Source organism: Megalobrama amblycephala, linkage group LG8 (genome assembly GCF_018812025.1).
Source record: "Megalobrama amblycephala isolate DHTTF-2021 linkage group LG8, ASM1881202v1, whole genome shotgun sequence".
NCBI classification, from domain to species: Eukaryota; Metazoa; Chordata; class Actinopteri; order Cypriniformes; family Xenocyprididae; genus Megalobrama; species Megalobrama amblycephala.
Window position 1 is genome coordinate 12,961,897 of NC_063051.1, and position 24,353 is coordinate 12,986,249.

The 24,353-nt window shown below is 36.7% G+C and overlaps 6 protein-coding genes across 7 annotated transcripts; 4 read left to right on the plus strand and 2 right to left on the minus strand.

The window, feature by feature from the left end:
- Nucleotides 1–996: 996 nt before the first annotated feature.
- ddi2 (DNA-damage inducible protein 2) lies at nucleotides 997–8,941 on the plus strand. Of its 2 annotated transcripts, XM_048199401.1 has the most exons (10): nucleotides 999–1,404; nucleotides 1,963–2,089; nucleotides 2,175–2,456; nucleotides 2,549–2,675; nucleotides 2,783–2,910; nucleotides 3,058–3,186; nucleotides 3,290–3,393; nucleotides 3,835–4,027; nucleotides 5,647–5,698; nucleotides 6,305–6,401. In XM_048199401.1, the coding sequence occupies exons 1-9, from the start codon at nucleotides 1,267–1,269 to the stop codon at nucleotides 5,655–5,657; spliced, it is 1,239 nt and encodes a 412-aa protein (XP_048055358.1). In that variant the 5' UTR covers nucleotides 999–1,266; the 3' UTR covers nucleotides 5,658–5,698; nucleotides 6,305–6,401. The 2 variants fall into 2 exon arrangements, with proteins under 2 accessions (XP_048055357.1, XP_048055358.1); XM_048199400.1 differs by lacking the exon at nucleotides 5,647–5,698 and having other exon boundaries at nucleotides 997–1,404; nucleotides 6,305–8,941.
- A 456-nt stretch (nucleotides 8,942–9,397) lies between these two features.
- si:ch73-15b2.5 (rho guanine nucleotide exchange factor 5) lies at nucleotides 9,398–15,148 on the plus strand. The gene is made up of 12 exons (XM_048199425.1): nucleotides 9,398–9,726; nucleotides 9,927–10,082; nucleotides 10,194–10,270; nucleotides 10,565–10,815; nucleotides 10,931–11,091; nucleotides 12,130–12,282; nucleotides 12,388–12,517; nucleotides 12,628–12,702; nucleotides 12,967–13,059; nucleotides 13,135–13,286; nucleotides 13,412–13,576; nucleotides 14,937–15,148. Exons 1-12 carry the CDS (start codon nucleotides 9,617–9,619, stop codon nucleotides 14,977–14,979), a joined length of 1,566 nt encoding a protein of 521 aa, XP_048055382.1. The 5' UTR covers nucleotides 9,398–9,616; the 3' UTR covers nucleotides 14,980–15,148.
- tomm6 (translocase of outer mitochondrial membrane 6 homolog (yeast)) lies at nucleotides 15,142–15,902 on the minus strand. The gene is made up of 3 exons (XM_048199450.1): nucleotides 15,657–15,902; nucleotides 15,381–15,509; nucleotides 15,142–15,292 (listed from the first exon to the last, which is right to left on the minus strand). The coding sequence occupies exons 1-2, from the start codon at nucleotides 15,749–15,751 to the stop codon at nucleotides 15,413–15,415; spliced, it is 192 nt and encodes a 63-aa protein (XP_048055407.1). The 5' UTR covers nucleotides 15,752–15,902; the 3' UTR covers nucleotides 15,142–15,292; nucleotides 15,381–15,412.
- Nucleotides 15,903–15,963: 61 nt separating this feature from the next.
- LOC125273781 (ubiquinol-cytochrome-c reductase complex assembly factor 2) lies at nucleotides 15,964–18,018 on the plus strand. Its single transcript, XM_048199446.1, has 4 exons — nucleotides 15,964–16,175; nucleotides 16,427–16,501; nucleotides 16,772–16,841; nucleotides 17,626–18,018. Exons 1-4 carry the CDS (start codon nucleotides 16,038–16,040, stop codon nucleotides 17,730–17,732), a joined length of 390 nt encoding a protein of 129 aa, XP_048055403.1. The 5' UTR covers nucleotides 15,964–16,037; the 3' UTR covers nucleotides 17,733–18,018.
- Nucleotides 18,019–19,629: 1,611 nt separating this feature from the next.
- Nucleotides 19,630–21,737, minus strand: tspo (translocator protein). Its single transcript, XM_048199444.1, has 4 exons — nucleotides 21,513–21,737; nucleotides 20,735–20,937; nucleotides 20,454–20,592; nucleotides 19,630–20,128 (listed from the first exon to the last, which is right to left on the minus strand). The coding sequence occupies exons 2-4, from the start codon at nucleotides 20,905–20,907 to the stop codon at nucleotides 19,952–19,954; spliced, it is 489 nt and encodes a 162-aa protein (XP_048055401.1). The 5' UTR covers nucleotides 20,908–20,937; nucleotides 21,513–21,737; the 3' UTR covers nucleotides 19,630–19,951.
- Nucleotides 21,735–24,337, plus strand: LOC125273771. Its single transcript, XM_048199430.1, has 3 exons — nucleotides 21,735–22,939; nucleotides 23,390–23,548; nucleotides 23,641–24,337. Exons 1-3 carry the CDS (start codon nucleotides 22,855–22,857, stop codon nucleotides 24,081–24,083), a joined length of 687 nt encoding a protein of 228 aa, XP_048055387.1. The 5' UTR covers nucleotides 21,735–22,854; the 3' UTR covers nucleotides 24,084–24,337.
- The last annotated feature ends 16 nt before the right edge of the window (nucleotides 24,338–24,353 follow it).

Here is a 24,353-nt window from a genome sequence, read left to right on the forward strand (position 1 = left end):
GAACAACAAAAAAAATCAAATTATATTGTCAGTATAATCATTTTAGTGAAAAGATTTGTTGAAAAATTGACCTTTTACCATAGACTGTAAGAGAAACAAAAAACTTTTTCACAGAGGCTCACGTGGTCAGTGTCATGACCACATGATGGTTATTAATCTAGAAATTAGTTTCTTTGTTTTTAAAAACTTAAAAATCCTAAACTTTTTTATTTACAGGTTTAAATTAAATTTTGAATCCTAGGAACCCACTGTATTTTGTGAGGGCAATACAGCAGTATGTCAATGTTACAGTTTTACCCTTAAAGTACCCTTAAACTTTATACTTGACAGTCATTCTTCATATTTATTACAACAGTGTTCATTTAATTATCTAATATTAATTAAAAATAATTAATAACTACCATCTATATGATGATGAATTACGTTGTGTCGTAGCGCCCTCTACAGTACGGGGGTTGGGTGTCCCGACTAGAACAACACAACAGTCAATCATGCCTCATTCATTGAATTGAATTTGTAGTAATATTAATACATTTGTACTTTGTGTTTTTAGTACAGTTGCTTAATAGGATCTCGTAATAAACAAAAAATCGAAATAAATATGCATGCATGTACACTGGTCTGAGGCTATGGTCTGAGGACACATTGGAAAAACTAGTTTTACTGTGTAAAAAAAATAAACAGAAAATGTTCGGATTTCTAAAACTTTTAAGAGTTATAAAAAACTTCTTAAAGCTATAAAAAATGGATAAATTTATCAGTCAAATAAGCACATTTGTGACATTTACCACGTTAACTAAAAACAATTTAATTTAACTTAAAATGCCTTTTGTTTATTTTTTTACTTGTTACGTACATTCAGTTATTCACTTTAATTAATGTTATAAATTTATTTGATTCGGCAAATTGAATTAAATAAATAATTTAATTCATTCATTCATTCATTTAGTTAATTTACCACATCAAAATGCATTGTTTTGATGTTGTATGTTGTTTCTGACTTCCTGTCTCAGTAAGCTACGACACACGTAGTCGGTTTACGGCAGTGGCTAGAGAGCAGTGGAAAGGAAGTGAACGAATTCTTTATTAGCGAATTGTGTGTTGCTTGTTCAGATGTTTCTCCATATGCTTAACTTTTTCATAACCAGATTTTACTCAACGTTTTAACGGGACACACGTGGTCACATTTCCTGTAGCAAAACTCCGGAATAACGGCAGTTTCTGACTGTAAGAGAGAAGCAGTAACCGGGTTCGACCCCGAGCGCAATGCTGCTCACCGTGTTTTGTGCACCGAGAGACCGCTCGGAAACCACTTTCGCCCTGGAAGTGTCCCCGGAGCTTGAACTCAGGGACTTTTTGGCTCTTTGTGAACTAGAATCAGGAATACCAGCCGGGGAGATTCAGGTAAACATCTTCCAAAAGTGTTGCAACAGTTAGTTAGCTACTATGCTAAGCGACCTGACTAAACAAATTAGTGTCCTAGGTCTATTAATAGCATACTGAGCCTGTCAACACTTCAAGAAACCCCAAATCTGGAAAGATTAACAGGTCATATTTGCCCTAATGACGAGCATTTACCAAAGCTAAACTATTTCAAGGAAACGTAGTTTGGTAAAGATGAATCCTGTCAGGAAACCATAATACACTGAATTGCACGCAGTTAAAACACATAACACGAATGAGTTTTTATTTGACATGGGTGTGTTGAGGTCGCAGATAAATCTTTCGATTTTAAAATCGAAAGAGAAACTGTGCCTGATGCCTATTAAATGGTGCATGAATTGAAACAGCAATCATTTTATTAAACAAACTAATTTAAAACGAAGACATTTATCTCTATGAGTTGGTATTTTAAAGAATTTTTTTTAAATGTAAAGTTGTTTTGTAGTTTTTGTTTTTGACAAAAAAGATTGTGCTGTGTTTTCACATAATGAATAAAATATTACAACCTTTGCTCTGCAGATCTCATACGCAGAGCAGCCATTACAAGATCCAACCCGAGCCCTAGGGAACTATGGGCTGAAGGATGGAGATGTGGTAGTGTTAAGACAAGCAGAGAGGTTATTAGGGCAGCAACCCACAGTTCCAGGTAAACCAGCATAACTAGATCCGTTTTACAATGGCGCAATGTGAGTTTATCATGGCATTAATCATAATGAATCTTAATGTCTTAGGTCTGCCTCGCATCGATTTCAGTTCCATTGCTGTTCCTGGGACGTCCTCAGGCCAAAACAGACAGCACCAAGCTCAGCGCCCCAGTGTCGCCCAATCACGGCCGCCCCAAGCCACCACTCCAGGCTCTGGCTCAGGAGCAGGATCAGGCTCAGCCCTTTCTCCTCAGGGACTGGACAACCCCGCCTTGCTACGTGACATGTTGCTGGCAAATCCACATGAGCTTTCGTTGCTGAAAGAGCGAAACCCTCCACTTGCTGAGGCTCTGCTGAGTGGAGACCTTGGTAAATAAAGATGATGGGGCCTAAATGCATCTAAGTGGATAATTGAATGTTTTTTTTCCCAGAGTGACAATCATTTTGATTCCCTTTTTCAGAGCGCTTCACCAAGGTGCTATTGGAGCAGCAGCAGGACAGAGCGCGAAGAGAGCAGGAGAGAATCAAACTGCTGACTGCAGATCCCTTTGACTTGGAAGCTCAGGCCAAGATTGAGGAAGAAATCAGGTAACAAATAAGGGGTGAGATTACATGCACAGCAAAAGCATGGTCTATGGCACATAGATCATAAAAAAAAGAAAGATAGAATGCATGACATTATTTTTCATTTCCAGACAGCACAACATTGAAGAGAATATGACCATTGCTATGGAAGAAGCACCTGAGAGTTTTGGCCAGGTGGTCATGCTATACATCAACTGCAAAGTCAATGGACACCCAGTAAAGGCTTTTGTTGACTCAGGTAGTAACATCATCAACTTAAATATTGTTCACTTAATTTAGCATCATATTTTCAGTCATACGTTTCATTTATATACTTGTTTGAGAATCCTTTTAATTCTTGATGCTTCTTCATATTATATACTAATGTTTTATAATCCTCCTTTAGGAGCTCAGATGACAATTATGAGCCAAGCATGTGCAGAGCGATGTAATATCATGCGTCTAGTGGACAGACGCTGGGCAGGCATTGCCAAAGGAGTTGGCACCCAGAAAATTATTGGCCGAGTTCATTTGGGTATGGCATTTATTTAGACCTGCTCCTTTAATATTCATTATATCCTCCCAACACATTTTCTTAAATCTTATCATAATATACTAAATATATATTTTACACCCAGCCCAGGTGCAGATTGAAGGAGATTTCCTGCCTTGCTCTTTCTCCATTTTGGAAGATCAGCCCATGGATATGCTGCTAGGCCTTGACATGCTGAAGAGACACCAGGTCTGCCTGGGAACTTTGGTTCATAGCCAATAAAATGATCTATTTCCCGTAATGGAATACTGGAAATCGAATATTTCCAGTAACTTACCATTAATGTTGCTTTAATGAAATGAAACTAACTTGAGGATGCAGACTTTTTCCCATATTCTTTTGACATATGTAGTTTAGCAAGTGAGGTTACTTTGTCTGCACGCTGTTGTCAGTCTGTGTACTCAGGAAATATTTTATATCTCCCGTAGTCTTACAAATATGGTCTAAATAGCTTGTTAGATTTTTTTTTTTATTTTAGTATTATGTAAGCAATAATATTAATGTTATATTTAATTTTATGGATCAAAAGGTTTCTGTTTTAGAGAAGATTACAGTAGAAGTTTCTTGCAATACCTGTTCTCTTCTACTCACTGTCATTCTTATCTTATACCTTGATTTGCTCTCTTTCAGTGCTCCATAGACCTAAAGAAAAATGTTCTTCTGATTGGGACGACGGGTACAGAGACACGTTTCCTACCTGAGGCAGAGCTGCCTGAGTGTGCCCGGCTGGCATATGGACCAGAGGGACGAGAGGATGCCCGGCCTGAGGAGATTGCAGATCGAGAACTGGCAGAGGCAATACAAAGATCTGTACAGGACAGCGGTGAGATGCATGATATGTAGACCAAGAGATTGCATGGCTAATGGTTTGGAATAAAAGCTAGATTTATGCTGTCTTCATGTGCTATCGGAAATTTCCCACTTCTCAAGTCATGATTACGATCTTGTCGTGATTACGAGTTTTGTTTTTTTTGTTTTTTACATACAGTATGCATCAAATAATTATTAATTTATGTAAATATGCACTACACTAATGACAAAACAAGGCGATGTAGCTTTTGTGGGAAAAACTAATAAAGAAAACCAGTCACAGCAGTAATCGTTATCCCCTCCACCATGTTTAAAGTTTATGGCCCGAACTTGGGTATCAAAATTATCGCCAAGCTTCCTAGTGGTAAAAATGACTTGAGAGGGCGTTTATGTTCAATTTTTTAACTAGGAAACCCGTATTTACGATAATTCTGATAGCATGTAAAGGCAGCATTAAAATTTAACACAAGAAATGAAAATCATTAGTGGTTCATTGTAGAATTATAAGGGATTTCCTTGTTCAGGGAATCAGAAGATGTAAAAATGTAAACAATTTTTGTATAGTTTGTTTTTCTTGGTTGCAGTACAGAACCACTCACCCAGTTCACAAGGTGGTGCACAATTTTTTTATGACATCAATACTTTTTTGATTTAGCAAGGGCAATTAATCGAAAGTGACTGTTAAGGCATTTGAACTGTTAGAAAATATTTTTTTTAACTGATCTGTTGAACTTTCTATTCATCTAAGAATCCTGAAAGTATCAATTTCCAAAAAATATTAAGCAGCACAACTGTTTTTAATATTGATGATTATAATAAAAATGTTTCTTGATCATCGAATTAGCATATCACAATGATTTCTAAAGGATCATGTGAGACTGGAAGTTTTTAGTTTTTTTTTAAATGATTACATTTCACAATATTGCTATTTTTACTGTATTTTTCATCAAATAAATGCAGCCTTGGCATACATAAGAGACTGCTATCAAAAACATTTAAAAAAAATCTGAAACACTTTACAATAAGGTACATTAGTTAACATGAACTAATAATGAAATGCACTTATACAGCATTTATTAATCTTTTTAATGTTAATTTCAGTATTTGCTAATACATTATTAAAATCTTGTTAACAGTTAATGCACTGTGAACTAACATGAACAACTGTATTTTCATTATCTAACAAACATTAAATACAGTAACAAATGTATTGCTCATGGTTAGTTCGTGATAGTTAATATATTAACTAATGTTTAACAAATGAACTTTATTGTAAAGTGTTACCAAAAAATCTTACTAACTCTAGTATTTTGTACGGTAGTGTATGCTTGCATACACCAGTTCAGCTTTAACATTCACTAAATCCTTGAGGTTTTCTAGATGGCATTAAAATTTGCTATGTTTATATTTGTAAATACTGTAATTTGTTGCTGTAAAGTTCATGAGTTTGTCAAGAAGTTCATGTTAATACAGATTACCCTTAAATGATGTGAGTTGAACACCACCTCGTGTAGCTAATGTGATTGATAGGTGCATGTGTCTTTTCACTCTTTTTCTCTGGATGTGTTTTTGCTAATTTTTGCCTCTTATTGCATGAAATGTGTGGCGTTTGTGTGACCTAACAATGAGCAGGACAGAACTGATGTCATATGGACAGACAGCTGGAGAGGGCTCTACCTACCAGGTACTACAGTCACAAAGGGAATGTTTCATTAGCCCAATACAATATTTGACCCAATAAATATTAAACACAAGCTATACATTGATACGCACAGGAATGGCCTCCATTTTGTGAGTAATATCTTGAAATAAATTCAACTTTGTCTGTCTATGATGCTAACTATTTTGCATGGTTTGCAGTAGGGCTGCACGATATATCGCATGAGATTGTCACGCGCATTTCGTCAGTAAAGCCGGTTCCCTGATTACCGCTAAATCGCCATCACCTGCTTTCAAATGGAGCGGCATTTAATAGACAGAGCCGTAGATCACTGAAAAGCCACGCAATATCGCATTCATATCGCAGATGAATCGCCTTCGATAATGAACGCGATATTGCGTGGCTTTTCAGTGATCTACGGCTCTGTCTATTAAATGCCGCTCCATTTGAAAGCAGGTGATGGCGATTTAGCGGTAATCAGGGAACCGGCTTTACTGACGAAATGCGCGTGACAATCTCATGCGATATACCGTGCAGCCCTAGTTTGCAGTGTTTGATGAATTTGCATGGTTTTGTATCATCTATTTTAATGTAGACTTTCAAGTTCATCAGTTACTGTTTCTCTCTCAGATATTGAAGATGGAAAAACTACCTCACCACAATCCCTGCCATTTAAACCTCTCAACCAACCCTCAACATCTTCAGCCTCAAGTCATCCCCACAGTCTCACCTTAGATCGTTCCAAGTCTGCCCCAGCCTCTATAAACCAAGGAGCGTCCCCAATTGAAATTTCCACATCGATTGAATCGTCTCCACTTCAGCCACTGAAAGTTGGTGAACCCTCTCCAGATCCTTCTGATGACACCTTCAGATCTCAGTCCCAAGGACTGGCCGATTCAACATCTTGCTTACAGACAGATGCAGACTCTCCCATCCCGAGCACTCTTCCCTCTCAGGAACCATTCTCTAGTACTGTGCCCGAGGACATTGAAGTGACTGGTGACATCGTTTCAGGAGATTCCGACAGTCCGATAGACACTGTTTTGGGGAAGAATATCACTTCCTCTGGGACTGTAGCAGCAGAATCTCCCTTTATTCTTTTCAACCCATGCTCTCAGACTCAAACACTGGATCAGGAAGTGGACATGGATGTTTCTTCCAATGCAAAACCAGAAACTGGCCATGACTTTCCTGATCAGTTCCAGAGAGACCAAGGTAGTGTAATGGAAGATGTTTCAGGGGCTCAACCACAATGCATGCCTGTTCCAGATATGAACCTTGAACCCTGTCCTGCTGAGCCAGCCACTTCTTCTGTGCATTCAGACTCTGAAAAGAGTGTAATACCCTGTGAAAGAGACCAGACAGAGGTAGATAACATCCCCTCCTTGGCTCAAGCCCTTAAGGAGCTCCATAAACTTCTGATGTCCAGCAGTTGGCCAACAGTTTCTGGATCGATTCCTCAGTCTGACCCTAATGCTACAACATCAAGACAAGATGTTGATGAGGTGGGCCAGGATCATGCTGCAAGAAACCAAGTCACTTTAAACCCAACTATTGACACGTCCTCTAATACTGCCACAACAAATGACAAGGAGGGAAGTGTTGCCAAAGCTGAATTTACTTCCCAATCAGTGAGGGATACTCCAGACGTACCAAACAATCCAAGGCACACAGAGAACCAACCTTCTACTCTGGTAGATCCCATAGTGGAACAAACGATACAGCACCCTTATGCAGCTGAAGGAAATTGTGCCCTTGCTATTGAGGAAAGTTCTGGGCCGGTGACTTCTTCCCAAGGAGATCTTGAGCTCCCTGAGGGTCAGCAAAAGCAGGACATTGGGGATGAAATCATCTCAGGCATTGACATCTCAGCTGACCTGTCTCAGCAGCACCCCCTTTCTGTTGCAGCTGGCTTATCAACCAATTCCAGCCTAGGGCCATCTCCTCAAACTCAAACCACTGCGACGGATCCTCTTTTCCTCGAAGAATCCAACCAACTTGCACCACAGCCCTCAATGGGACATTTTCCACTAGAGCACATTCAGAGGATCCAGGCGTCAGGGTTCTCTGCTCTTGAGGCTGCTGAGGCACTGGAACAGGCTCAAGGCAGCGTGGAGCTTGCCTTATTGGTGCTGCTTGCAAGAAACATCACTGTGCCCTCTTAGACTCCAAATCAACCTGTAGGGGTGGCATCAGTTAACATGAGCCTTTTTCATCCTGTGGTTTTCCTTTAGCAGTCCTCGTTGTTTTGTACTTTGGTCTTATTCCGGCTCTCTACTTTGCCAACATACATGTTTTAAAATAGATTCACGAGAAGCTGGCCATATTTCCCTTTCAACAGAACAATAATGTCTGTGCGGTCTTTTTTTAAAGTTTTGCATGTTGCCTCAATAGGTCGTAATGGATTGTTGATTTTATTGGTTTGGTTTGAATAAATTTGATAAACTGTCAGACAATTTACAGGATCATGAATAGTTTACTTCAGGTGATGGGACTTGGTAATGAAACAAATGTGGCAGAAATAGACTCCAACAACTGCATGGTTTTAGATCTCAAAATTGATTTATGTGCCTGATGTTTACTGACCTTACACAGAATCCTCTGAAGCATCTTACTAAATTCATTTTGTTTAAATGTGACCAGAACAGATAGTAAACCGGTAAAGTAGCATAGTCAGAGTCCTTTTCCCAATTTCAGTTGGCAATAATGTTCAAGCAGAGGTTGTTTTCCTCTTTAATTACTATTTTATTTGATAGTTGCCAATCCTGTATAACTTGACATGTTTTCAATAGGTTGCCTTTGGAAATTATAAAGTAGACTTAAATACCATAACCTTTGTTCATAGTCCATCCTTGAACAATATTGTCAGTCTATTATCAGGAGTATTTCTTTTTATCACGTTCATGATGTTGTGGTATTGTTTTATATTGTGTTTTCCATTTAAAATGGAGTTCAAAGGAAAAAGTTGTTGCTGACAAAGTAGTCTACAGGAAGAGTCCCGATATGCCCTCAGCAGGGCAGCTACCACTACATTTTGTTGGGATGTCTGTTTTATTCTCTTATTTGTTGTCCCTTGTCTAAACACTTGATTTTGGTGTAAAGTCCTAATGTGCCCTTTCCAGCTGTCTGTGATCTTTTGTCATGTCTACCTTTTGTCATTTTGTAATCTCTGGGTCATATATCAGTTGTGTTCATTCTATTTGAGAAACTCAGTTTCATCTTGTATACAGTTTAAAAACCAAATAAAAGGAAAAAGTGATTCTTATATTTCAACTGTGAACTTGTTCTTTTTAGTATTATTTAAGTGTAGTAATTATTTGACTGCAGTAATGTCAAATGTAAAAAATAGGGCCTAAGCATAATACTTCAAATGATTTATTACATAAATCTGACCGGTATTTGTATTAATTAATGCTAAAATGCCTGTTTGAGTCTTCTTAAACTGCTTATAATAGGGTGATTCTCACAAAATATTAATTTTAATTATATATTATATTAATATGAACTATTTTATTAAGGAAACGAAGCAAGTTTTTATTTATGTGCACATCTAAATCCACATTCACTATCATGTGTTTATTACTGTAATGTGATGATAATGAAAATCTTGTTCCCACTATTTCATAAAAAAGATATGACATGACACTGAGTCATTACATTTTCTTTATTGTTTCTTTAGGTTCAGCCAATAATAAATTAATCGTACTTGCCAAAGCAACGCCCAATCAAATGCAGCAAAATTGGTTGTGTGAAATTGGACAGGTGAGGACGCTCGGCTAAATTAGTCTGACTCACACAGATCTTAATCCAGCGGTTTGGAAAGTATTTCGGTGGAGTGTTAATATCTGTGTGTAAACAGGTATTTTTACGGCGATAATTCAAATTTTAAATTCAATATCACGCATAAAACCGCGAGAGAGATTACCGTATAGGGCTCAAGTCATGGAGAATGGGAGAATCTGGGCCGACAGAGATGGTGTGACTGAAGCACTAGATGAACACAGCCCTAAAACAAACGTGGAAGACTGTGAAGCGTCTGGAGGACTTTGCTAGTATGTAATCAAAATAAATATTTAATAAATATTAAATTTGTTTGTTATTCTAGTGTTCTAACGTGGCCTGATATAACTATTCCTATACTAACTGTTGTTGTATTTCCTATTAGCTGCCTACCTCACAATAATTTTTTTTTTAAAAAGCTTTAGATGGTGCTTCATTTTGACTTCTTTTTCATTTTTAACCTCTTTCTTAGTGCATCTGAAGGGTTGGCTGAAGCTCTTAGATCTGTTGCAAGCTCACAGTTATGGAATGTTATGGGGTTTTCTTTGCCCCTTTCATCCCTCTTTTCTTCTGAGAGCTTCAGGCGGAAATCATCTGACATGCTCTGTGAGGAGAATGAGATGAAAAGGTAACATTTATGATACACAAAACAATAATTAAGGCATCCAATGTTCAATAACTGCCAGTTTATGTTTGTACATCAGTCTTTGTACAAAAGTAGTTATTTTTCTTGTTTCAGAGAAGATGCAATGGAAGTCAATGCACAACAAGAGGAGTCGTACGTTGCCAATTTTGAATCAGAGTACATCAACAGTTGTAAGTGTACAGATGAATCTTACAAAAACTGTCAACCAGATACTGTAGCTGGGTTATATTTCATCCGAACAATCAAAAGATCAAAAAAAAAAAAAAAAATTTGCATGAAGAAAAGTTTGTTTCAAAATATTTTTTCTCTTTAATGAGTGGGTGAGAATGGATGGTTCGGGTCATGTAAAAAATAAAATATATATATTAATACTACTTATTTTCATTACACAACATAATATTTATCAAATATATATAGTAACACCAAATATTGCTTTCACCTGCGCCATTTTTTTGTTGTCCCAGCGGTCCCTTTATATCAGGAGTATTGGATGAGCTCTGTGAAGAAGGATTTACACAGAGCACAGCACACAGGACTTTCAGAATTGGTGACATCTATGCGTCTTCCTGGTCTGAAAACTCCTCCTCCCTTAAGCCCGACCTCTGTGTTGAGCCCTCCGGGACTACAGGCTAAGCCATACGCTCTATGGCAGGAGTTACCACAAGTAAAGGGTCTGCTGAACTCCCTCAGTGCGCAGGAGATCCAGCTTCAGGAGGTGTGTATTGCAGGATACCAACAAGACTGCTGCATGCTTGCAAAACATGACCTTGGTCTCATGTCTACTGTAAAGTCACACTACTCATCCCTCTGCCATTGTGATTTCGGGCTAGGCCATGTTTGAGCTGATTGTGTCAGAGGCCTCGTATCAGAAGAGTCTGGTAGTAGCACTGAATGTGTTTCAGTGCTCAGCAGAACTCAAACAGACCCTCTCCCGTGTACAGCATCATGTTCTGTTCTCCAACCTAAAGGATGTCTGCAGAGTCAGTGAAAGGTAAGGATAAATACTTGGATATACAATACAATGTAATACAATTTCATATGTGAAATCACTGATTGCTAAATATGTCTGTATATCTAATGATATAAAAAAAAAATGTTGTTACAAATATTATTTATTATATAATTTTAATCTAATGATTTACATACACTTCCATTAAAGTTTTTTTCACTTATTTTTATTCAACAAGGCTTTGTTTTTTTTACAAAAGATTTCCATTTCAAATAAAATCTGTTGATTGAAATCGGTTTCTATTCATTGACAAATCTTAAAATCAAAGAATATAAAGTAAAACATTTTTACTGTTTCCTACGGAAGAGGATTAGGGCCAAGCAATAATAAAAAAGTAAAACCATCTTGAGATTAAAGTTGTTAAATTTCGAGAAAAAACTCGTTAAATTTCAAGAAAAAAGTCGAGATAAAATGTTGAGAATAAACTCGTTAAATTACGAGAAAACTCGTTAAATTTCAATAAAAAAGTCAAGATAAAATGTTGAGAATAGTCATTAAATTTAACTACATTTTTCTCATAATTTAATGAATTTGTTCTCGTAATTTAACGACATTTTTCTCATAATTTAACGAATTTGTTCTCGTAATTTAACAACATTTTCTCATAATTCAACGAATTTGTTCTCGTAATTTAACGACTTTTTTTTCTCTATTCTCAACATTTTCTCGACTTTTTTCTTGAAATTTAACCAGTTTTTTTTTTCTCATAATTTAATGAGTTTATTCTCAACATTTTATTTAGACTTTTTTTCTCGAAATTTAACAACTTTAATCTCGAGATGGTTTTATTTTTTTATTGCTTGGCTCTAATCCTCTTCCGTAGTTTCCACACAACTATTAAGCACCAAAATTATTTTAAACATTGATAATAAGAAATGTTACTTGAGTTTTAAAAGGATCGTGTGACACTGAAAACTGTTTTTGACCAAATAAATGCAGCCTTGGTGAGTGTGCGTGTGTGTGTGTGTGTGTGTGTATATAATCATAATTAAATATTACTTTTATTTTTGGTTTATTTAGGATTCTGGAGGACCTGGAGTCCCATCTCAGGCAGGATGTGGTGATGTCACAGGTTGGTGATATAGTTTTGAAACACCAGCAAGACTTCCAACAAGTCTATGTGCCGTATATCACCAACATGATGTACCAGGAGGCCGTCATCACTCAGCTGCTGTTTGTTCCATTTTCATATTTCTTCCAAATTGAACACATAATTCAATTTAATATTATAGCTTTGGTGTGGTAGTGTTCTAATTACCATTTTACGTTCCCCACCAGGCAGGGCAACAGAAAATTTGCGCTGATCCTGAAGAAACTAGAGAAAGATCCACAATGCCAGAGACAGACTCTCAAGTCTTTCTTGATTCTTCCTTTTCAGAGGATCACACGGATGACACTCTTACTTGAGGTTGGCTTTCCTTTATACAGCCCCGGGAGATGTGTAGACTCTTCAGAGAAAATCCTGTTAACATCTTTTTTTTTGTGAACATGAATGGGTTTTTTTTTTTTTTGGTTTAGAACATCCTCAAGAGAGCTAAAGGTGTTTGTTCTAATGTCTCTAATTTGACGGAAGCCATTGAAGCTGTGCGTAAGGTAGGCTGTCATGCTTTGCTTTTATAATAATAAATGCCCCTATCTTTATATATAAATTATCAAGATTTATTAGCAAGATGTAAACTTGCAATTCTGAGTTTTTCTTGCAATTGCAAAGGGGGAAAAAAAGCAATTTTTCTCTCTCAATTGTGATAAAAAAGACACTAAAACGTTTGGCAGAAACAAGCTTCCATAATTAGATGTAATTCATCTGTTGCTTTGCTTTACAAATTAATACATTTTTAATTTCATAAATCTGCGTAGATAGTGGAGGAGTGTGACAGAAGTGTCCAACAAATGAAGAGGACAGAGCTGCTGGTTTGTTTGGACAAGTTAGTGGACTTCGGAAATGTCAAGGTATAAAGTCTTAATGCATTTCTTATTTTTCTGCTGTCATATTTTTAAACCAGTTTTCTTTCTGTTCTCAATCAGTCCATTCCATTAATCACCAGAGGGCGTCATTTGATTCAAGAGGGAACTTTGAAGCAACTAATTGTTGGTGGCAATCACAAAGTCTCTGTAGTCTCTCGCAGAGATGTATACATACATCTATTCAATGATCTTTTGCTCCTCTCTGTTAGAAGGTATGATCTGCTGGAATGTTTTTATAATTTCATTGACCCTCTGCCTCTGGTTTGTTTTATGTTAAATTACAATCACCTAGTTTTGGTATCCAGTGTTATTGTTGTCTATTTCATACTCCACTCAGTGGAAACAGGTTTGTTGTGCAGGACCATGCACTATTTCCTGATAATGTGCGCGTAGAGGAAATCAAAACGACGATTTTGGGACTACCCCCTGACTCCCTCCTGCTCCATCTGACTAAGAACCACAATAGATCTTCCACCGCCCTGATATTTGCTGCACGCACACGGTAACTTGTACTACACAATATAATCCATTGCCAAGACAAGCAAATACAGGGGTTGGACAATGAGACTGAAACACTTGGTTTAGACCACAATAATTTGTTAGTAAGGTGTAGGGCCTCCTTTTGCGGCCAATGCAGCATCAATTTGTCATGGGAATGACACATACTAGTCCTTCACAGTGGCCAGAGGGATTTGAGCCATTCCTCTTCCAGAATAGTGGCCAGGTCACTATGTGATGCTGGTGGAGGAAAACGTTTTCTGACTCGCTCCTCCAAAATAACCCAAAGTGGCCCAAAAATATTTAGATCCGGTGACTGTGTAAGCCATGGGAGATGTTCAACTTTACTTTCATGTCCATCAAACCATTCTCTCACATGTCTTGCTGTATTGGTGCATTATCATGCTGATACACAGCTCCCCCTTCAGGGTACAATGTTTGAACCATTAAGTGCACATGGTCCTCCAGAATGGTTCAGTGGTCCTTGGCAGTGACGTGCCCATCAAGCACAGTAGGGAATGCCATGATATCGCAGCCCAGACCATCACTGATCCACCCCCGTGCTTCACTCTGGGCAGCAACAGTCCGGGTGTTAATCATCTTTGGCGCTTCTCCACACCGTAACTCCCACAAATGTGGGAAAGACGGTGAAGGTGGACTCATCAGAGACATGTTTCACATTGTCCACAGCCCAGATCTGCACTGTTGGCACCATTGAAACCAACATTTGGCAGTGGCACAAGTAATCAAAGGTTTAACTATGAATATTGACTCTGTAAAACTCCCGACTAACAGTTTTGGTGGAAACAGGAGTAGAGAGGTGTACATTTAATTTTGCAGTGAGTTGGGCAGCTCTGGTTTTATATTTTGATACAATCCAGGTTAGTACTTGGACGTCCCTTTCAGTCAGCTTCCTCTTGCATTGACAGTTGCAGTTACTCCTGTTGGATGTGGTTCATCCTATGTGGTGATATGCCGGCATTACCCTATATACATCACAATAATTGCAGTCCTGTTCACAGATGAGTCAGCGAGTGATGCACACCAACAATTTGTCCGCTTTTAAACTGATACGTCTCCCATTATGTTGTGTGGATTGCAATATTTTATGTATAGCTGTGCTATTGCTCTGCTAATTCAACCTTCACACTCAGCTCTTACTGATAGAATGTAGATCAGTGAAGATTAGCCACACATATATAGGCATGAAACCTCCAACACTAAATTGGCTTCATTGGTTTCATTGTCCAACCCCAGTATTTATTATCTTGAGCATTGTTTATTTTGAATGAACATTTTGGTTTGAAAAATATAATATTCTTGTGTAAGGTAATATCTAAAATTGTAATATTATGTCTCTCCAGGTTAGAAAAAGAGACCTGGATCAAAGTTTTGTCTTCAAAATAAGGGACTGCAAGTGTGGAAATGCTACGTAAAAGGATGTTCTTTAAGAAATGTGTATTGTAAAGTGCTTTAAAATATAAATTATAATGGACTTTTAAATTTTCTTGAATATTGTTCCAATATTATGTATATTTTAGATTTATTTACAAATAAATGGCTGTAGGCAACTGTTTCAACATGAGCTTTATTTCTACACAAGAAATCTACAATTGTAATCATACAATTGCTGGGATATTATTTATTCCCTTAAGTGTCGAATGGGCTTGTTCAACAAGACCCACTGTAGAAAAGGTCTGTTCTTCCATTTCAGCACCACCTATTTCGAGAAGGGAAAATAAGAGTTAAGTCTCGGACCTGTTTTTGAAGGGTGGGAGTTAGCAATACTGTCAATTTTGCTGTTTCACCTGCAAGTCCTTTTTTTGTTGTTGTTGGGGAGTTACGTGACTGGCTGAGGAGACATTAAGTCGAAATCTGAGAGGTTTCTTGCGACCCAAACACCCGCTGCAAATAAACCCAGGTTTACAAGGAGATTCCTGTAACAATGAAACAAAGAGACCATCACAAATGCTGGCAAGATATTTAAAACGATACATTTGAACATCATTTCAGATAGGAGTTGTAGCAGCAGTACTGTTCGTGTCGTTTCAAGCTTTGGTAGAGGATTTACAACAGTAACAAACCTTCTGAAGTCATTTCTGTCCGCTGCAAAACGGCAAGCTGAGCTTATCCAGCCCATCACACCACCCGATTGCCCATCTGCTTTCTTTCCGCTCATTTTATTTGATACTAAATTATTCTTTTAGTTTGGTGGCGATACTAAATCAGTATTAACCGAGCAAGCAGAGGGTCTTTGATATTAACGTTACCTTGAGATTTCTACGGCAAACCACGAGGTTAACAGTATGGCACTACGGATCCTCAACTGGGACAACCCGTATTAAGAGACGGGCGATTTTCTCTATGAGGAATCGATTTAGAAACGCCGTACCATTTGACCCTCCACGGCTTACAGATTTTCAGCACAGTTGTGAAACACCACCTACAATTTCTATACGTAAAACATGTCTGCCACCAGATACCGTCGATTTCTAAAGCTATGCGAGGAATGGCCAAAGGACGAGTCAAAGAAAGGGCGAGATTTGGGAACATTTTTACGCCAAAGAGTCGCTAGTGCTTTCCGAGAAGGAGAAAATACACAGGTAGGTGATTTAGTACTAAGTGAATTACTGCAAGATTTACCCTTGTTGCAGATCTTTTATATTATGTGCAGAGGTATCCAGGCTTTCATGATATGTTTTTACTGTAACGTGTACTTGAAGGTTTATTTTCGCTAGCTCAGTGTGTAGTATGTTTTTTCTTGTAAATATTCTTTCTAAAAATATCTATTTTAAGAAGCAATACAAATATCTTATGCAACATTGCCTATGTTGTCTTATATGTCTCAATTTAGATTTCAGACCCAGAGAAATGTGACCAGATGTACGAAAGTCTGGCTCGCATCAATAGTAATGTGTACAAAGAAAAGGTGAGTGAAATTTCCTGAAAGATTTTCTAGACCTAAACGTTTATGTTTACATCATATTTTAACTGGCTGTCATCTTTAGAAATATTTTTTGTTTGTTTGTTTGTTTGTTTGTTTTTTGTTTGAAAGAGATTCAAAGAGATCTGGAATATTTGTCAAAACATCTTTCCTCACATTGTTATTGTAGAATGTCTTTAATTTATGATTTAATTAACACAAATCTCATTAAATACATTTGACAGCATCATAATATTTTTGTCCACTTGTTTTTAGTTTCCTCGTGCGAAAGATACAAGTTTTACAGGTGTGACAGTGGAAGAATGCCGAATACTGTTGGCAACAGGTGAGGATTTCTTAAGCTCAGTTGTCTGAAATATTTTACAAAAAACAGTAATATTGTGAAATATAATTACAATTTAAAATATCTGTTTTCTATGATAATGCATTTTAAAATGTAATTTTATTCCTGTGATGGTAAAGCTTAATTTTCAGCATCATTATTCCAGTCTTCAGTGTCACATGATCTTTCAGAAATCATTTTATTTCTAGTATGCTGATTTGGTGCTCAAGAAACATTTCATTATCTTCAAAAGAGTGTTTCTTAATATGTTTGTGGAAACAGTGATGCGTTTTTTTTTTGTTTTGTTTTTTGTTTTCTTCAGGATTCTTTAGAAAGTAAAAACTGCATTTATTTGAATTGCCTTTTTTTTTTTTTTGTAACATTGTAAGTCTCTACTGTCGCTTTTTATCAATTTAATGTGTCCTTGTTGAATAAACCTATCAATTTCTTAAATTATTAAAATCTTAATGACTCCAAACTTTTGAGTAGTGTATAAAGACTTGTTTAAATCTTAAATATAAAGTTCTAGACCGTATTGACATTCAGCATCATGTAACATCTCTTAATCTAGTGAGAAGAGAAAAAAAATGTTGTATATTATTATTTTAGAATTGGAGAGAAAACATTGTTATTGTTGGATTGGATTGTGAATTTTCACTACAAGAGCAGTTTGTTTACATCACCTTTACATTTCATGTCAAAGTAATGGTTCATTAGCACTCATTTTATGTGTGCTAGGATTTTAAATGACCATATAGAAATGACAAAAGTAAGCTTTCTTTTGCAGGAAACATGCAGCAAACAGATGAGGAGAAGAAGGGATTGTGGAAGACACTTATGGAGCGCTTCTCCTCCAAACCTGAAGATGGACCCCCTGAAAAAGCTGAAAAATAATCATAGTACTGTACAGATCTTATTCCTCTTGGCACTTTTTCAAAAATAAAACAATTAAGGTGTGTATGTAATTCTTCACTTCTAACAGCTGTAGCTCTCTTCATGTTGATGCTTGAACAGAAACTTCCAAGAAATAAAACGGATGGTTTCATTTGGAGAGCTGTGTTAAAGTTGAAGAAATGTTATTTATTCAGGAAAAACAATATTCAGTTTATAGATTATTACTTGCATATTTCTCTTGAATCCATAATGCAAATAAATACTTTTTGTATTTACCATAAAACAACCTACTGTGTTTTGATTCCACTGATTAAGAGCCATTCTGAATTATGTACATTCTTTAAAAAAAAATAAAATAAAAAAAACAGTTTTTACACCCATATTTTTATCTTTAAGACTGTTTTTTTTTCTATTTTTTTTTTCTAGATGTTCAATCCTGTTTTACATATGTAGTCGTGGGGGAATTAAAGGGATAGTTCACCCAAAAATGAAAATTTGATGTTTATCTGCTTACCCCCAGGGCATCCAAGATGTAGGTGACTTTTTTTCTTCAGTAGAACACAAATGATGATTTTTAACTCCAACCGCTGCCATCTGTAATTCAAATAATGCTAGTGGATGGGAACTTCTACTATAAGAGTAAATAAAACTTGCATAGACAAGTCCAAATTAAACCCTGCGGCTCGTGACGACACATTGATGTCCTAAGACATGAAACGATCGGTTTGTGCGAGAAACCGAACAGTATTTATATAATTTTTTACCTCTAATACACCACTATGTCCAACTGTGCTCAGCATTCGCTTAGTGAGGTCTGATCGCGCTCTGACAGCGGCAGTGATGTCTAGCTCTCATTGAAGTATATGAGCGAGACATCACTGCCGTTGTCAAAGCGCGATCAGACCAAACGAATCGAGTGATGAATGCAGTTGGACATAGTGGTGTTTTAGAGGTAAAAAATGATATAAATACTGTTCGTTTTCTCGCACAAACCGATCGTTTCGTGTCTTAGGACATCAATGTGTCGTCACGAGCAGCAGGGTTTAATTTGGGTTTGTCTAAGCAAGTTTTATTTACTCTTATAGATGAAGTTCCCATCCACTGGCATTATTTGAATGACAGACGGCAAAAGTTGGAGTTAAAAATCATCTTTTGTGTTCTACTGAAGAAACAAAGTCACCTACATCTTGGATGCCCTGGGGGTAATTTTTGGGTGAACTATCCCTTTAAAGGGGAAGTTGACCCAAAAAGGGAAAATCTGTCATCTTTTACTCGCCCTCAAGTCTTCTGCTGAACACAAATGAAGATATTTTGAAGAATCTTTGTAATCAAACAGTTGTGGGAACTTCCATAGAATTTTTTCTCCCATACTATGGAAGTTAATTGTGCCTCACAATTGTTTGGTTATAAACATTCTTCACATTTTTTTAAACCTTTTAAAGCAGATTCGCTCAAGAAAATACTATGCAAATTTTTTTTTAAAAAGAAAGAAAAATCAAGCTTTTGTTTTCATTAATTCCCTCAATGTCATTGAGGGTTATATATTTATTACTTGAAGGCTAAAATAAAACGGACTTAATTTCCATTTTAACAATCCATCTTAATTTAAAGTATGAAATTTGTATTTTAGGATTAGGATGAAATGACATCCAAAGTGCAGTAATAGAAAGTTGCATAGACAAGTGAAATAACATAAAGCTGAGTGCACACTGGTGAATTTTCTGGCAGATATTGATAATATGGTCTACGCTATGGAAAAATATGTTCACGAAAGATAAATGATAAAAACCTACCCTGCCTGACCACCACCCTTGCACAACCACAAAGGTTCATGACCAGACCTTGGTGTTTGAAATCAAATCTACATTGTAACTGAATTTCCTTTCAAGAAACAGAGTCATTAAAACATTTTTATTCATAAAAATAGGAAAGAAAGCAAGCAAACAAATGAATTGTCTGTTATTAAACATTTTGAGTTGGAAGAACCTATAAACTGATCTGTGTAAAATGCTGAACTTAAGTGAAGAGATGATGAAAGCATTAGAACATTCTCATTTTATTGCCTTTCCTGCTCTTAATTAAGACATTGTGAATTTTCTGATGTTATAAACTTGTAAAAATAAAAAAAAAATACAATGTTCAACCCTTCATTATTAAACAGTAACTTCACATCTAGCCAGTTGTGTTAGTTAAAATAGTGTTAGTTTTTATTGGCGTCTTTAGTCGTCTTTTTTAGGATCTGGATTGTCTCTCCAAATGCAGTAGTTGAGGCTGGTAGCAACGCAGAGCCAGGCCATGTATGGGACCATGAGCAGTGTTGCAGTGCGGCTGATGGGATACCAAGACACCATTGTTGCTGCCACTGTGCCACTCAGCATCAATAGCTCTATCAGTGCCTAGATATGAAAGAAGAACCGAAGAAGCTTGAAGGTAGCTTGAAAAATTGGTTGAACCCCTGACACAGTACTGTAGAGGTTCAGTCAAGTATGTCTCTGATATTATCTCATTCCTATATGCAGAAAAACTGGTTCCTACTTTACCTTTAAAGTACAGTAGTCAACATTTGAAGTGGATCAAAAAAGTTAATCAAAGTTGTCCTAAGAAGAAGGTTTTAGGACAACTTTGATGAAAGGTTTTGATCCACTTCAAATGTTGACTACTATAGTTTCTCTGTATTTTAACTAAACGATATGAATTTTGAACCTCAGAGTAATGTCTCACCAGTTTAATCTTGTGTGCTCCAAAGAAGATGGGGGTCCAGGCCCAATTAAGTGCCAGCTGCAACCCATAGAGCCCCAGCGGCACCATTGCATCCTGGGTGAAGCCTCCGAGCTCTTTCCACACAAGGTATGAACCATAGCTTTAAAAAAGAAAAACTATTATTTACACCATCTGGGAGGTTTTTTTAGTTACTTATTAACTTTTAAACTTAACTACAACTTCCTTGAAAGCTTTAAATGCATAACTGGCGGATAAAATAAGCGTGCACTGTTTGAACTAACCCCATGCCAGTGTAGAGAGTGGTCCACACCACTGGAAAGGCAGCATTAGGTGGCCTCCATGAGGGTTTATTGAGTGTGGTGTACCATGTCTTCACCTCCCTCCGTGTGATGAGACCTCCAAATATCCCACCAACATGTGGCAGGGCAGTCAAACTCAGCATAGGAATCCACATCCTTTCAAATGTAGGTTTCTTAGCAATTGCCTAAGAACATACACATAGTTTTAGTGTAATTGCTTTGCACCCTCATTATCTGTATAACTAATATGTAGAAAATAAATATATACATATATAAAGTAAAATAAGTTAAACATTCAAATATAATACTATTTTGCTATAGCTGTTGGGTAAATATGTAAACAAACTGAACTGCGTTCGAAATAAATGCCGCAGGTTATCAAATTTGTTATTAATAAATATGCTATTTTTTCTGTTTTAAATTAATTTGAATGAACTTCCAACAATAGAATCACTGAATCGAGTTTAGGTTCACTGACAGTTCAGTTTGTCCTACTATAAGAGCGCCTCGACGCACGTAGCCTGTGACTCTTAAAACTGTATTTTTGAAAGTGAAGATGGTGATGAGAATGTCGCATATAACACATATAGACAGAATTCCTTTCGTGCAAACAGCATGAGTGATTGCAAAACGTAAGTCACGCGCTCAGCAGAACATTATTTAACGCGCGCTACAGAATTTTGTTCACTTATTTAAACGACGCACTGATCAGAGAAAAGCAGCTGCGTGTTGTACTAAATAACGACGCTGTTGTCTTTACCTGACAGGGCGAAGAGCTGCTCGATGTTATGTGAAGACAAGTCTCGATGGCCTCCTATGACCGGAATGATCTTGCAATCATGATATAACTTTGTGTAACAGACAGTGGGCGTACAAGAAGGACTGGGTTGCTCTAGTGTAGAAACAATGCTACTGAAACGTTGGCCACTAGAGAGAGTCATATAAACATCTGCCGCTTCCTCGTGTTGTGAAACGATCTGCGTTGTAATCAGTGTGTTCAAGAAGATCAACGCGGCGCTGCGCTGGATCAGATGTGCGTTTTTACCACTGGATATACCACTGAAAATGCGTCAAAAATCAAGAGCTGCCAAATCGATGACGACTGCAACGAAGACTACAACAGAACCCCGTCAATAACATTGAAATATATAAAAAAAAGATTGTTTTAAATATAATTAGACGATATAAATATCTGTTGTGTGATTATTTGTAATGCAGGATTGAATGTGCACACGAAAATATTGTGCAAATTAACACCAAGATTGAATCATTTTTTATTCCCATGTTCCAGTTGGGTAAGAGCACCAAGGAAACGTGCAACATGCAGAATGTAGTTACAGACTATGCAGATGACTCCCTCTGTAGGCTACTTACATGTGTTTAATAGACTGCTTCTAGAAGAAATATTTATTTTCTTTTAAAACCTTCCCAAGCCAAATGGTTTACCTGTAGATATTTTAACATATAACATGAACACTGCGATTGAGTGATATTTTATGTTTATATTTGCCTATTGTAATTATATGTGCCTATTGTAATTTATTAAAAACATTGTTTTAGCAGAAACTGATTTCCTTGTGGTCAAATAAAAAAAACTAAATGGCTTTATTAACAAGTATGCCATGTGAAAGCATTTTCAATTCATTAAAATTGAGTTGTTTGCAATCAAGACTAATCTCACAAATGATTGATGATATATTTTTATTTTTAATAAATAAAATGAAACTTTATGTTATCTGTATGCATTGTGTAGAGACATTAAAAACTAAAATGTTCAAGATTACATTCTAAACATTTTGAACATGCTGTAATGCTTTTGGCAGTGATGGTGGCAAAAATGAATTCCTTATTGTCTATATATCTGTATATAGTGCAGCTGTATTTTTTGTTTGTATTTTAACTGTACATCATTTCATCTCCTGCCATACAGTTCAGGAATTACAATAAAGCAGCTGCCGTTTATGACATCATAAAAGGAATTCTCAGGAATGTTTCTTTAAAACATTCTAACAGCAGATGAGAGTATTGATTTTACTGCTAACAATCGCAAGTGAACACAAGCGAGTTAAGAGAGCAATATTTGCACAATTATATACTTTTTAATGAATTCATATGATTGTTCCCAGTCCGGGCCAGAGGATGAGCAGCCTTCTAACATTCCACCACCTCATATAGGCCTGAATAATGGTAAGAGAACATGATTTCCCGCTTAAAGTGGTTGATTTAAACCAAGCGAATTATCGAGCATAACTTTATAAACCAACTATTTTTGACAAAAAAAATATATTTTCAATAATTCATCCAAAATGCTGTGCAATAAATATGAATTATGAATAATAATATTTTTCTTACCTGTATCTACACACTGTAAAAATTATGGTTGCCTTAAAATTTTGAGTTTACTGACATAAAAATGTAGTTAATACAATGAAGGAGATTGGTTTAATCAACAGAAACTCAAAATAGTATGTTATCTGAACCGCATAAATTATCTAAGCTGTTTTAACAAAAAAAATAATAATAATAAAAAATGCTGTGATAACAAATCAGGGAAATATTTTTTTACATTTATTGTATATCAGTCATTTAAATATGATTTAAAAATGTTTCATTAAATGACATTTTGTAATTTTTAAGGATCCTCCATGGCTCGCCAATACTTCATGCCACCTCCATGCCCACCTCCACCTCCTCCCTCACCGGAATACAGAGATGAGGTTGAATCTACCAGCTACAATAAGGCCCTTCCAAGATCTGATGCGATTGAGACCCAATGTGGTGTTATCACACCTGAAAGTAATTTCTTAGCATTAATATCACACCAATGTTGTAGTTTATCAGTATAAAAGAGATAAATATATTCATATGCTTATATTTCTTATGTTTAGATCTGATCTGGGATCCTCCAAATCTGCAGGAGCTTGGTCCATTGAAATTCGTTGGTGTTTACAACCTTCCACCAGCCTTCTGGCCTGCCAGCTTAATGGATAGGGTGAAGTATCTTGGCAATAATGTGGATGGGACAAACAGAGCTGATGACAGCAGCACCATAACAAATCTATCCTCCTCTGTGCCACATAATATGAGTGAGGAGCTTCTTGAGAATTTGGATTGTGCAATACCTGAGGATATCTTTAAAATACCAGACCTCACTTTTGATGCACACAATGGAAGAGGAAGAGGACAAGCATCAGCTGGTGTCATGGAAGCTGCAGCCACTGATTCTGAGGAACTTCTGCCTTATTTCACAGGCTCACGAAAGAGAAAGAGGGCTATTTACTCTGACAATGAGTTATCTCCTGCTACTGCTGAGAGTTTTGAGATGCTTTGAGCTCCTTTGAGCTTCCACATGCAAAGCTCGAGTGAATCTGTTAAAGACCTCACTACTCTTTGTCATGCTATCTACTTTTTACAATTAAAGCAATGTCTGCGGCAATCATCTGGGGATTTTAACATTCAAAAATGTCTGCTACTCGGTATATAAAATGAGCTGAAATTCAAAGAGTTGCATATAAAATTTGGGTAACACTTTACAATAAGGTCTTATTTGTTAAAATTATTTAATGCATTATGAACTGCATGAGCAATATATAGTCAACTT

Excerpts from the sequence above, each read along its gene's own strand:
- ddi2 (XM_048199400.1), top strand. The coding sequence starts at position 1,267 with ATGCTGCTCACCGTGTTTTGTGCACCGAGAGACCGCTCGGAAACCACT. Across the intron at positions 1,405-1,962 it reads TACCAGCCGGGGAGATTCAG|ATCTCATACGCAGAGCAGCC; the intron begins GTAAACATCTTC and ends TTTGCTCTGCAG. Across the intron at positions 2,911-3,057 it reads AAAGGCTTTTGTTGACTCAG|GAGCTCAGATGACAATTATG; the intron begins GTAGTAACATCA and ends ATCCTCCTTTAG.
- si:ch73-15b2.5 (XM_048199425.1), top strand. The coding sequence starts at position 9,617 with ATGGAGAATGGGAGAATCTGGGCCGACAGAGATGGTGTGACTGAAGCA. Across the intron at positions 10,271-10,564 it reads ATCAGAGTACATCAACAGTT|CGGTCCCTTTATATCAGGAG; the intron begins GTAAGTGTACAG and ends TTGTTGTCCCAG. Across the intron at positions 12,703-12,966 it reads CCATTGAAGCTGTGCGTAAG|ATAGTGGAGGAGTGTGACAG; the intron begins GTAGGCTGTCAT and ends AAATCTGCGTAG.
- tomm6 (XM_048199450.1), bottom strand. The coding sequence starts at position 15,751 with ATGAGCGGAAAGAAAGCAGATGGGCAATCGGGTGGTGTGATGGGCTGG. Across the intron at positions 15,510-15,656 it reads GACAGAAATGACTTCAGAAG|GAATCTCCTTGTAAACCTGG; the intron begins GTTTGTTACTGT and ends TCATTGTTACAG.
- LOC125273781 (XM_048199446.1), top strand. The coding sequence starts at position 16,038 with ATGTCTGCCACCAGATACCGTCGATTTCTAAAGCTATGCGAGGAATGG. Across the intron at positions 16,176-16,426 it reads GAGAAGGAGAAAATACACAG|ATTTCAGACCCAGAGAAATG; the intron begins GTAGGTGATTTA and ends GTCTCAATTTAG. Across the intron at positions 16,842-17,625 it reads CCGAATACTGTTGGCAACAG|GAAACATGCAGCAAACAGAT; the intron begins GTGAGGATTTCT and ends TTTCTTTTGCAG.
- tspo (XM_048199444.1), bottom strand. The coding sequence starts at position 20,907 with ATGTGGATTCCTATGCTGAGTTTGACTGCCCTGCCACATGTTGGTGGG. Across the intron at positions 20,593-20,734 it reads ACTCTCTACACTGGCATGGG|CTATGGTTCATACCTTGTGT; the intron begins GTTAGTTCAAAC and ends TCTTTTTTAAAG. Across the intron at positions 20,129-20,453 it reads GAGCACACAAGATTAAACTG|GCACTGATAGAGCTATTGAT; the intron begins GTGAGACATTAC and ends TTTCATATCTAG.
- LOC125273771 (XM_048199430.1), top strand. The coding sequence starts at position 22,855 with ATGAATTCATATGATTGTTCCCAGTCCGGGCCAGAGGATGAGCAGCCT. Across the intron at positions 22,940-23,389 it reads TCATATAGGCCTGAATAATG|GATCCTCCATGGCTCGCCAA; the intron begins GTAAGAGAACAT and ends GTAATTTTTAAG. Across the intron at positions 23,549-23,640 it reads TGGTGTTATCACACCTGAAA|ATCTGATCTGGGATCCTCCA; the intron begins GTAATTTCTTAG and ends TCTTATGTTTAG.